This window comes from Odontomachus brunneus, unplaced genomic scaffold (assembly GCF_010583005.1).
Source record: "Odontomachus brunneus isolate Ranch 3 - 2012 unplaced genomic scaffold, Obru_v1 Obru_scaffold_090, whole genome shotgun sequence".
In the NCBI taxonomy this organism is placed as follows: Eukaryota; Metazoa; Arthropoda; class Insecta; order Hymenoptera; family Formicidae; genus Odontomachus; species Odontomachus brunneus.
In genome coordinates this window covers 406755-419992 of record NW_022639540.1, presented here as the reverse complement: position 1 = coordinate 419992, position 13238 = coordinate 406755, and the positions used below count along the sequence as shown (strand labels likewise).

General features: G+C 45.9%; 1 protein-coding gene across 2 annotated transcripts in view; it reads right to left on the bottom strand.

Annotated features, from left to right (window-relative positions):
- Window positions 1-737: 737 nt before the first annotated feature.
- The window catches only part of LOC116848111 (methionine aminopeptidase 2-like), a 94626-nt gene continuing 82125 nt past the window's right edge, over window positions 738-13238 (bottom strand). For both annotated transcript variants that reach the window (XR_004378907.1, XM_032823873.1), the window contains exon 2: window positions 738-1165. Coding sequence is in view for 1 of the 2 variants with exons in the window: in XM_032823873.1 (XP_032679764.1) it covers window positions 1031-1165 (135 nt within the window). In the remaining variant the exon portion in view is untranslated. The remainder of the gene's footprint in view (window positions 1166-13238) is intronic.

The window sequence follows — 13238 nt, the reverse complement described above, 5'->3', positions numbered from 1 at the left end:
TGTGTGTGTGTGTGTGTGTGTGGGAGTGCTAATGGTGAAAATTATACATTCAATAAGCACCGATGGAAGGGAAAAGAGGAATTTCCAAGTATTAGTATCGATCCAATTATGCTCACTTTTTGCAATAGATATGTGCATGGCATAGGGAAAATATTCGAAAGCGTTGAAGTAGACGATTTAGCAACAGAATTGCGTAGAATGGTTACGTTAATGAATTGATTTTCGATACCCGCAAAAGAAAAATGATTACTTTCCATGAGGGACCTATTGAGTATTCAAAGCTTTCGATTATTGATTCCCTTTGACCGCTTGCAATTGAACGGAATCGCGTGAATTTCAAAATAATATCGATCGATTCAATGCAGATGCAGTTACGAGAGAGAAACATTGGGAAACTTTATTATATATAGTGCTTGAGCATACGCAAATCTCCAATTATTCGATATATTCGATCACTGCAAAGTTTATCAGCAAAAAGCTCAATTTTAGTAGCAGTCTGAATGCGAAAGGAAAATTGCAACGCTACGTTTAAGAATAGATGTCATTAACGAGCACAACGAGCACTATTAAATTATCCTTTTGCATCAAGAAGGATCTCAATTTCTTACTGGCTTCAAGTATTTCTAGGACTCTTCCGTACATTAACTTTCCATCAGTTCTAACTCAAATAGATTCCGCGAAAATAACTTGGCTTTCACAAATTATTTATTTCCGTTGCATTGCGCGGACCGCTCTCTCTCTCTCTCTCTCTCTCTCTCTCTCTCTCTCTCTCTCTCTCTCTCTCCCTCTCCCTCTCTCTCTTTCTTCGTCCCGGAGCCCGCGCCTGTGTACGCGTGATTACGCGGCGGTACGCGCGATACGCACGCACGTGGATGTGTGGCCGGGGCAGTATATGAGTGGTGAACGGCCCGAAAGACGGGGGCAGTGGATCTCTGTGTGGAGGGGCACAGCGAGCGAGCGAGAGAGAGCCACCACACAGAACAACGAACGACGGAGGGTGACACCGGGCGAGCGGCGATTTTCAAGCCCACTAGCCCCACGGCGCGATCATGCCGTCTTCTTCCACGTCGGCGGCGGCGGCGGCTGCTGCTGCGACGTCGTCGTCGTCGTCGTTGTTGTCGTCGTTGCTGTCGGATCGCGCCGACGTAGCCGCAGCGCCGTTAACCTGCAAAGAGAGAAACGGAGAATCGTTATTCGGGTCGGTTAGGGACGGTTTAACCCTCTAGTGATCGTATTTCGTTGCGTTACTTTCGCGACGTCTTTCTCTCTCTCTCTCTCTTTCTCTCTCTCTCTCTCTCTCTCTCTCATTCTTGTTCTTTCTGTCTCTCGTTGGAGACGCTCGAGAGACTTAATTCGGGACAATGGCGTTGCCATTGCGGGATAAATTGTGCGCCCCGCACGAGAAGCCGGTCGATCGCGATACCGAGTTTCTGGATAACCTCCGAAAGAATAGCGGAGAATTTCCAGCAGCTTTTTCCCCTTCTCTGATTACAATCGAGGGGAATTTGCGAGAGAGAGGGGGAGAGAAAGAGAGAGAGTTCACTTGCGATCCGATCGCCTCGCTAGTCGAGTGTCGCGAAGAGAGAAAGCCGAGAGATTGCTTTCGACGAGATCTCGATTATAAAAAAATCAGCTTGGAATTTCTACGCCACTTGTCGTGTAAAATATCATCGTGCACCGAGAAAACAAATCGGACTCTCATGCTGTCCGGCCGGCACGATATCTCCGAAAACTCGGAAAGCCACGAGGAGTCAGAGTGGATGAGAAATTCGATCACGATTCGATTTCGCGTAAACGCACGCGCTCCCGCGGATCCCGCAGGGATCGCCCGGTCGAGTAAGGCTCTGTCACGCAGAAAGTCCCGGCCGCGACGAGATAACGAAATTATCCAAATGCGACTGATTCGTCGGCGAATTTTACGTATCCGTATGCGCGCCGCGTACCGACGCCGCCGACGTTGACGTTGTTCATTAATTTGGCGAGCCAAGTGTAAGGGGGCGAAGGGGCGGCTGGGAGGTAGAATGGGTGGCGGCCGACGCGGGGGTGGACGAGCGCCACGGGGAAGGAGGGAGGTGGAGGAGGAGGGGCCGGGAGGAGGTATGTGCATCGAGACTCTAATTCCTACGCCAATGATTGGACATGCCTGCACGAGGGAATTCGCCGGGTGTCCGCGACGTGTACACGCAATTTCGCGTGGATGTGCGTCCGCACGTACACGTGCGTATCGCGCCCGACCGGCGTTCTCCCGTTCCTTTAATCCCCGATCCGCTGAAACACGCGCGCGACAGGCAGGCAGGCGTGCAGGCAGGCGCGCAGCATTTGCAATTTTGCCGTTTGCCGCGTAATTTTATCGAGAAAAATCGAGGACGGCCGTCTCGCCGATTGCTTCCTTGCCTTCCGACGCGATGGAACTTCTCGAGAGAATTGTGAGATATATTATGAGGATTCTATGAGAATCGTAATGAGAGCGAAACGTCTCTTCCTGTTCCTTTCGGATGACGTAACCATGATACGACGACTGGAGAGAGAGACAGAGAGAGAAAGGGAGAGAGAGAGAAGAGAGAATAGAGTGGAATGTTTATTCCCCTAGGGTGAGACTCCACCAGGTATACCATAAAAGAGAAAAAAATGTAAACATATATGAATTAAAGGTAAAGATTAGATATGAAATTAGATATAAAGTTATATAAATATCTTTTTAAAACTCATTTCTTTAAAAACTCATTTCTCTCTTTTTCGCTCCCTTGGACCGTTTTACTGGTTGGCTTTTTGCTTCCCGACACAACGAAGTTTTCGAAACGAATCGTCATTTTGTTTCCTTTTCCGGCAACGCAACGATAACACGAAAACGAAGAAAATGAAGAGAGATTAGATAAATTTATGTAAATTTACTTTTAGCTGATATCCCTCACTTTATTTCTTGAGCTTTCTAGGAAACTGAAAAGGCCGTTTCATATCGATTGGTCTCCTGCCTCCCGACGCGACAAAACTTTCGAGACGAATCGTCACTCTGTTCCTTTTTCGGGCAATGCGACAATAATACGACGACTGGGGAGAGATTGGATGAGATCAGTTGAATTTAGACAAAAAATTTCTGGTTTATCTCTCTCTCTCCTCTTTCTCTTTCTTTCTCTCTCTCTCTCTCTCTCTCTCTTTTTCTCTCTTTGGTGCTTCAAGGGGTACATTTAACAGTTTACACCAACGACGATATAATCTTCGTAATTAATGCAGAAAGGTACGAGCATATACGCGACATAAATATACACACAACTTTAAAGTCACATTACGATATAGGATAAAGTACTCGCGTACGCGCGTTAAGTCTCCCCATGAATTTTCATGGCGTAATATTCACGGCGGACATTTATTTCGCAATTAGTCTAACCTACGTAGTAAATGGAGTTATTCGACCGTGTGTTGTTCCGCTCGCTTCACAGGACGTGCGGTCACGCGAAAGAATAAGGGTAACGAACTGGTGAAATAAAATTAATGAAAAAAAGAGTCGAACTGCTGTGGACGGTGAGGTGAGGACGACGAGAGATCGGGGTCATAAAAATATACTTTAAATTTATGTTATTTTCGAAGCGCTCAACGACGCTTCTAATTGCAGAAATAGCCTATCGATTTCATGTATTTCTTCCTGGGATCTGAAGCGTGCGCGCTCGCTCGCTCGCTTGCTCGCTTGCTCGCGGCCGGATATATGTAACGGCGTTTATATATAGCGTAATGCCGACATTACGTGTGTAACGGTGGGAAGAATCTGTTTTTATCCGCGACGAAAATCGCAAGTTCCGACCGTACAGTGTCCGACATTTTCGCGCTCATAGGAAATGAAATATAATGGGACATACGAGGCAACGCGAGCGAACGCCGTCTAAAGTGATAAGTGGCCATAACGAGACGAGATACGGCGCATAAAGGATTACGTGTGTGTATGCCGCAATATCGTCGTCAATCGCGGCGTATGCACGCGCTTCGCTTGCAGAGCAGCTTGAATTGGCGCGACACCGACACGGGATTATCGCATTCGACATCCGCTGTAATCGGCTAAATGCATTTTCCGCGAAGATCGAGAATAAACAGTTCGTTAACGCTCTCTTTCCGTCTCCACTCTTCTTTCCCATCCTTTTTCACTCCACATGTGCGCGCGATGCACTTTCACAAGGAGATGCCATACTTGAAAACTTTACCGACAAAATACTCTCCAAATTTCTTGGAATAAAAATTCACCTAAAAGATAGAATGAAAGCATCGAGTCACTGGAATCCAAGTGGCTTTCCATTCATATAAAAGTTCTCAACTTTGAATCAGCGAGTGAATATTTCCTTTCGAATTTGAGCAGTGAATCTGATGTATATATCGTTACATGTACCCATCGGGACATGTTCATTTTAATTGATTGAAATATTTATTCACATAGAGCCAGAATTTCTATTTTAAGGCTGAGTAAAACATTCTTGTGATTCCGAATGACAGTATCAGTAGGGAAGACCGGGGTTAGATGCCTCATATTTCAGAGTTTCGAAGTTATACTTCTCAGACAACTGATTCTTGTTAAATAGAAGAAGCAGCCTTTTAATGTTGTTAATGCTGTTACTCACGATCCTGTTAACCATATATTTCGTTGTATAATAACCAAAATACAAACATATAACAACGTAGTCATCTTGTCTGGTACCGAGTTCAAATTCTCAGTAACACAGAATAAAGAAGGCCACATATAAAATATGTATCTTGGTCAGTAATTTTGGGATCTCCGCGAAAGATCTCCACAGCTCTTCAGTTTTAGTTATGGGCCAACTTTAACACGTTCATTAATATACTCAATTTCAATCACTTTATTAATGAAAATTGCTTTTATTATTCAAGACAGTATATTATATACTTGCAAGAAATTTCATTCTAGCTAATAACACGTCGCTGAACTTTATTTATTCACGAGGATATTAATATAAAATTTCGAGAGGTTCGAAAGTTTTCTTTGCCACTACTAAATCGGTTTTTTTCTACTTTTTAACTGTAATATTATTCCAATTTTAATGAAACTCAGGGAGAAGTATCTATGTTCTAAAAGGAATATTTCGCAATTTTATCAATTTTTATTTTATATCCTGTTCCTCTTAAAATGAATATTAAAATGAGCTACAAATAAGCCTGGGGCGATCTAGACCCAGTGTTTTCTACTGTTTGCACAGAATTGCAAACGCTTTTACACAATGAAAGTATGTGCAAAATAAATTGATACATCGCTCAATATGTAATAAAAATGAAAAAAATTTCAAAATGGACGTCTCGAACTAGTCAGTTAGCGTAAATATTTACCTGATATGAAAGTTTCGCAGCTTCCACACCAAACGTGTGTTTACTCCGGTTAGAGAAATTCCAAAAAGCATTGCTATATTTTGCAACTGAATTTAGAAGCTTGAAAACATACAAAAAGTTTTCAGGAAGATTCCTACATATACGTGGTTGTTTGCCGCTAAATGTGATAAAACAAAACAACACATTTATATAAGATATATATGTACAAGAAATGTCAACACTATGTTTTCTCTCTGAATACACTGAGTAGAAATACTTGAAAATCTACTTGTAGGATAAAAATTTATTTCACAGGAACATCCCACAAAAAAACTTCTAAGTATTTTTTTTCTCAATGTATAGTGATTGTGTTAGTGCATATCCGCAAAATTTTGACATTTTGACGAACGTTTCTACGTTATCGATATTTTTGGAGTTCACTATTCCAAAAAAAAAAAGAAACTTTGGCATCAAATCCTTCTTTAATTCCGGGAGATTCATCGAATCTATCCTCACGGCGCTGTTAGGTATCATTTGCGTCCAGGGAAGCTACATGCTAACCCACTGCTGAACTCTCTTTAGCGCGAGTTACAAAGGGTTAGTGAAAAGGGTGCTTCAACGGGCACCCTCGAAGCAGCGACGTAAGCAACACTATAGACAGCGTGCTAATGAACATGAAGAAACGGAGATTGAATGCATCGCGACGACGAGGGCGAGGACGACGGTGACGACGAGGCGCAGTTTCGCGCAAGCTCAAAACGGCACTCATCCATAAATGCGATTCGCTTTACGAAACTCACTATTACACCTCAGTAGATCAGCGTGTCACCGGTTTACTCGAGACATTCAAGTGGGATATACGCAGCTCCCGCTCGTCTCTGGCGCGTCACAAAGCGCCTCCTTCCTCTCTTTCTCTCTCTCTCTTTTCGTTTCCATTTAGAAAGGATATATATATTCAGAGTACTTTGGAGGAAAGACGCGTGTGCGTCGGAGGGAAATCCTTGCCGGCCGTTATTTTTATTAAACCCACTCTCCCCCGAGTAGGATTTAATCTTCGCGTTGAACAGCCAACTACGACGAGTTTAATGCGAACGTAATTTAATTCGTCCCGCCCGTCGAATCCACTCCCGAAAATTTAATTTGACCTCGTTCATGAAATCGCGATATCCGATGCCCGCCGGAGATGAAAGAATAATGAAGAAACACGGAATCTCAGATTACATCTTCCAACCGGGGGAGAAGTCGACTCTGAATTCCTTCGTAGGAGCGAGGAATCCTGCCACCACATCGCGTTACTACCGTCTCCTGCTTGAGACACCCGCTGGAAGCGTACGAGGGCGATCAAAAAGGATTTAGGAAGACGTTCGCCGGGAAAACGCGCGGAAGGATGGGCGCGACAGTTTCGGCAAGAGAAGGCGTAAAAACCCGGAAAGGAGAATCGCGCGTCGAGGATAGCGGGAACAGAGGGAGGGGGTGAGGTTCCACGGGATATGCTCTCGCGAAATCGTCCCGCGGGAGTGACTTCGTCCGAGTCGATTTTGCGCGCGTTTAACATCGCGCGAGCAACGACGGAAAAGTGCCGGCAGGCAGACCGTGTTGTCTGAGGGGTGCGAGGGATACGACGTGATGACGAGAGGCGGAGAGGGGGAAGGGGGAGGACGCGGGGGTGCTGCAGGGATCGATAACCGAACAAGAGGGAAAATCCTGCTGGAAAATGCACGAGAAGCGCGGGAATACGTGTCGTCGAGGAGGGCGAAAGGGGGAGGGAGGTAGAAGGAGGAGAACAGAAGAGGAGAATAGAAAAAGTGAGAGAAAGAGAGCAAAACTCGCGGCTATCGGGGGCGTGGAGCCAAACTCGATTAAGTTCGAAGTCTCGGTCCGACTTCCGAGACGCGTCGTTGTGAGAGAGGTGAGCAGGAGGTGGGGGCGGGAGGTGAATGGAGGAGGAGGCAACGTGTTCCGGATGAAATTAGTTGGGCCACTTAAGACGGATTCTCGAGCGCGCGCGACCGCCGATGCGTCCTCCTCTGCGCCGTCTTCCTTTTTTTCCTGCCCTCGCGGCTGCCACAGACACGTGGAATCTCGCGAGGAATCTTTCCCGGGCGGAGCAAAAATTAACGTGGATAAAGGTATCCAAGAGAGTGTCCAACGAGCTTCGTAAGAGGTAGGAACGCGGTGAGGTCGGGGCGAAGGAGAGGAGAGAAAAAAAATAATTAACTACCGAGGAGCAACGCGGAAAATTCCTGCGGATAGGGCGAGCGAGCCTGAGGAAGGGCGAGGGGACGGCAGCCCGTGCCTGTGGTAAGCTTGCACGAGCAAAGGGATCAGAATAAAACTCAATTAAGTGCGGCCGAAGTCCAACTTCCGTCAAACGTTAAATAAAAAGGATTTTCCGGGTAAAGTTAATTAGCCCACTTAAGTCGAAGTACTTTTGCGTCGGTGCGCGCGCGAGCGGGACGGGTCGAGTGAAGGGGCGGAAAGGGAAGAAATATAAGAAAAGGAAGGAAGACGAATGTCGCGCGGGGCGTTAAGGGTAATAGATATCTCTCTCGGACTGCCCTATTTTAGTTTTCCAAGTGTCGGGAAGAGCGGCAACTCGCCTCGCGACCAAGTTCCCGGCGGGACGGGAAAAAGATATTGGATACGGCGAAACTTCGATAAAGCGATACAGAGCGCGCGAGCCCGAGCGGCAGCGCCGAGCTCTGATTAAAATCAATTAAAGCCATTAGCACCCAATATTTAAGTTTCTCGCAGTCTTCCGACTCCGTCGTGAAATAATGGAAACCGATCGGCAGAGCGAGGGGCAGCGAACGAGGAGGAGCCGTAGCCGCAAAGAGAGAGAGAGAGAGAGAGAGAGAGCCGAACAGTTTCCTTTCGGCAAATCCGATTATACTCGATCGAGCAAAACGAAATATTCCGCAAAACGCCGTAAATACCGCGTCGATACACCGCCATAAACACGACCATTATACTTCGGGCGGTGCGCGTTCGCAGCCGCCAACTTCTTCCTCTTGTTCTCGTTGCATCGCTCGACGTAGACCGTAACGGCCTGGCGATTTTTATTAAAAGGAAAGGAGGAAGGGTCAGAAATAGAGCAAAAAGTGCTCGGTTGGCCGAACAACGGAAGAGATCTCGCTGGAAAACTCGGCTACGTTGCTGTGGCCAGAGGGAAAGAAAGAAAGAAAGAGAGAGAGAGAGAAAAAGAGAGAGATCGAGGCTGGCAGGCAGGGTAAGCGGAGGGCTGCGAGAAGGGGCGGGAAAAGTCGCGGCTGCAGCGGGCAGTCCAGCGATCGAAGGGCGTGGAACAAAACCCAATTAAGTCCGCCGAACTTCGACTTCCGCGGTGCCGTTACACGAAAAACATTTTCTGGGCAAAACGAGTTAGGCTATTCGGGCGCAGATCGCGCACATGCCATCGGCGTACCGCCATCGAGCGGTATCGAATAAAAGAGTTGAAAAAAAAAGAAAGGAAAAGAGTCGGAGGAAGTAAAAAGAGGAGGGAGAGGAGAAGAAGGAGCGCCGGGAGGAGTTAAAAAGGTTAATCTCGCGGCGAGAATGCGAAAAAGAAAGAGAGAGAGAGAGAGAGAGAGAGAAATGGGAGGCAGAGAAAGAGAGCGAGAGACGCGTTTTCCCGCGCGAGACAAGCGGTGCTCGTTCAAATGAGGCGCGCGGTCCTCTTTGAAAAACGCGGGTAACGCGCGAGAGAGTGGTTTTCGCGTTAAGCCGCTTAGGATAGTTAAACCGAATTAAACTGCGCGCAGCCGCGCCGAAAGCGCGAAACCCAAAGTTTCTCTCGTGCGTCTCTAAGGGGCTACTCTCCCTCCCTCCCTTTCTCTCTCGTCGGTCCTTCGGATGAAAATTCAGAAATCAATCGACGGGACGGCGCGATTCGCTTTTTGCGAGTCCCAATGTGTCACGCTTATCGAAAATCGTTCGCCAAACGGCGGACGTCGGCCGGAATTGAAATCCTTTAGCGGGCACAAGCTCGTGATATATAACTGACCTACAAGAAAGATATTTGCCGGATGGAAAGGCGACGGGGAACGAGAGGGCAAGAGAGAGAGAAAGAGACCAACCGATCTATGTACAATTGCTACGAGAGACAGGGGGGAGGACGGAATACCTATACGCGCCTGTTACCGCCTGTATGTGCTCAAACGCAAAAGTAATCTCTCCTGTCACCTGTCGCTCTTCGGTAAAATACTTGATGAATCCTCGCCCCCGCGGAGGCGTTTTTATCGGCGTTATCCCGGGGGAGAAACGCGCGCGTCGGCCCCTCCGTCCGTTTTTTCGCGACGGCCAACGTTGCCGCCACAGCCGCACCCTCCTTTCCCCCTGGTGGCGCCCCCGGTCTTTCCCCACGGAAGGTTCGATTAAAAGCCATCCGAAGCGTTCGTGTTACAACGATATCGGGGGCGAGGGGCGCCGGTAAAATGCGAGGGCGACGGCGGGTAAAAAAGAGGACGCAAGATAACGGAGGTCCTCGAGCCGCCGCGCCGCGCCGACCCAAAAAGCACACGAGGGGCCATTCAACAATTACGTCACATCATAAGGGAAAAAGGGAGTAAAGGTCATAGGGTGTCACACGTATTCTGTATCTAAATTTTTATATATATCCAAAAATATTATATACTGTAAAAACCATTCAATTTTGTGTTAATAATCTGAATTTTAATTCTGATATATTTATTGATCTTTTTTAAATACAACATTACAGGCGCGCGCTACGCGCGCGTTATTTAGCATCTTTATCACTACAATGACCTTTTAAATTACTTTATTCTTACCCTTATTTTTGTCTAAATAATATGCTTCTCTCTTTGTCTGCCCTTTCTTTTTCCTCTTTCTCCTCTACCCTTCTATTCCTCTTTCTACCCTTCTATTCTCTATTTTTATAATTTATATCTTTTCTGTATTCTTTTCTTCATAAGTTAACTAACGCGATGACAGTTATTTGTCTGATAATTTGACAGGCGCAAACGACACGAAGCAAATCGCAGCCCACATGAAGTAAGCTAAGCGAGAGAACCAATTAGCATCGCGGAAAAGCCGTAACAATTAAATCTCTTATATGCCTTTTTTTAGAATGAACTTTTACTAATTGAAATTATCAGATAAAGTGATTAATTTCATATTATGTCTAAAAATTGTTTGTATCTTAGAAAAAGATAATATAGCTAATAATTATTCTTGGTTTATAATAAAAATAATTATTACTCACCATATGATTATAACCTGTATTTTCTTAAAAGGGTGGAGTTGACTCCACATATCACGTAATATTGAAAGGGGCTCAAACTTTGTGACAAAGTGTGACAAAACGAGACGGAGAAAGGATAAAAAATACTCAAATTTCATGTAACATAATCGTTACATTGTTCTCTGAAGGACTGCATCGCGAAGGCACAGCGGGACGAAGCGGGGGAGGAGTGAGAGAGGCGCGAGAGGCGGCTACGACGCCGTTGGATTTTCGTCCTCGAAATTCGAGTGGAACGCGGCTCCACTTGAACCTCGTGTGATAATGCGAGCCCGAACTATTCGCCGTTCCTTCCACGACAAATGAAAAATGTCAGATCGATCGCGACAAATGCCGCGAGGCATTCTTTTCTATGTGACGTTTAATTAATCCCGCGCCGCGCCGTCGCCGCTATTTTCGCGCAGACACCCGTGCTTGAGATTAATTGCGCTTATAAGCATATTGTTCGCGCACGGCTTGCGGAAGCGAGCGCGGCAAACTGGAGGCGACGACGGCTAAGCGGAATTAGCGATGCAAAAGCACGGTTTAAATACGAAATATGCGGGAACAATTACTGACATATATTTCTTGTTAAATATCCACTGTTGTGAAACCTTGAGCAGAAAGAGTGAGTCGGTGGATAGGGGGAGGAAAGGAGGGAAGAGGACGAAGAAAAAAACAGTCAAAAGCGTGAAAAAGCCGGGACAACGAATTAATCCCAACGCTCTCTTTTAATTTGTTTGGTGGCACGAGCGTAATATTTTTAACCTACCGACAGAAACCGTTTGCGTTATTATACATTTGGACAAATAGCATGCTCCAACACAGAACGCAATTTGATAAATTAATTTTTCTGCACCGCGAATTCGTGAGTACAGCTGCATACGTGCGTGCGTGCGTGCACGCGCGCATGCGCGCGTTTGTCGCGCAACAAAATTATCTCTCAAATAACGCAATTTCGGCTCGGCAGAGAGGGAAAAATGCGGCCGCAAGCATGAAATTGATAATCTAATAAAACTCTGACGACCACGGATCGAGTAACGAAACGAAATCACGGCTAGTTAGATCGAGTTAACGATTTCGTCTTCTCCGCGTCACCCGCGCGGCAGCCTGATGACGCGTTTCACGTTCTTTAAACGTCCAGTGAGAATGGCGTAATGACGAATAATTAAGTGGCTGCCGCCGTGATCTGTGACGGGACAATTACGGCATTCTGTGCGCGTGGCGTCTCGTCCCCGGCCGATTTATAGGCAGGGAACGTTCAAACGCACACACACAACCGTCCGATTAAAAACCCTAACAACTTTGACCCAGAAAGAAATTGCCTCGTTACGGTGCCATTAATTCAAAACGGCTTAATTAGTGTACCTTTACCGGGTCCACGTCGCAAGCTGCATTCGCGCGGCGCTGATTAGGCGCAAATAAAACCGCGTTCCGAAACTGTTGGCGAAGTTTATTTTAATTCATCCCAAACACAGCCGAGGTGGATTTTACGCGCATCTACGACGCCACCGGTAAGCCAACTGAAAACTCGTTCCCGGCTTAATGCGTAACGAATGGCCGGACCTTAACGACAAATCTCATAATTACAAATTTTCGTCAAGTTACGTGAAATTTTAACGAGCGCTTCTAGCTCACCGTGAAACCGTTGAAAAGGTCGCGACGGCTGAAGAATTTCCCTCGAGGAACGCTCTATCTATGGTCTCTTCGATACCCATTATCTCGAAAAGATAACACACGTATCTCGTGATACCGCTACAGCGCACTAACAGGAAAAGTTTTACAAATTTAACAAAATACCAGTACCCGCAACAAATGCTTTGTTTATATGGGGCAGTAAGTAATCCCGTAGTGGGAACAAATAATTTGTTGCTTTCAATTTGCTGTTCTGAGCAACATTTCTGTAATGGAGATACACTAGGAGAAAAAATTTTTGTTAATTTAACAAAATACTAGTATCCACAACAAATTTGTTGATAAGCAAATAACCGGGAACAAGTAATTTGTTACTTTCACTTGTTAATTTGCTGTTATAAGCAATATTTTTAGGGACATAATCTATTCTAACCTAGCCTAATCTAAATAAATGAGAACAAATGTAATTTGTATATTTGGAAATGTATGTTTGTTATGATCAATAATGAGAAATAGTTTGCAACTATTCGTTTCCCTAATGATCATCAAACAGTAAACGTGCTTTTGTTCTGATAACTAAGAGACTCTTCTCTGTGCGATCCTTATTTCGCAACAGCACGCTCGCGGGGAACTCAACGGGATCGACTGCGTATCTCTAATTTATTCACGACGCAGGCAACAAAGAAAGTTTCGACAAATATCCCATTTTGCCGGAGTGCTGCTTTAATTCCGGGGCTGTGCACGCGCGCCCAACGCGCATAAAGAATACAATCGATCTTCGGCGAAGTCGTAAAGTATTAAGCACTGAAGCGCCAAGTGCTTTCTCCTCTCTGTTATCTCGTATCACTGCTAAAACGCGACACGCGATATCCCCGGATATCTCGACAGGTATCCGCCGCTGGGCTACGTTCTTTAATGCATGAAAAGAGGCTAATCGTAATCTATGTTTTTTAGCGACGCGTTAAAAGTTCCTCCGCCGCCAAAGGCGAAAGAGGCCAAAGCGAGAGAGAGAGAGAGAGAGAGAGAGAGAGAGAGAGAGAGAGAGAGAGAGAGAGAGAGAGAGAGA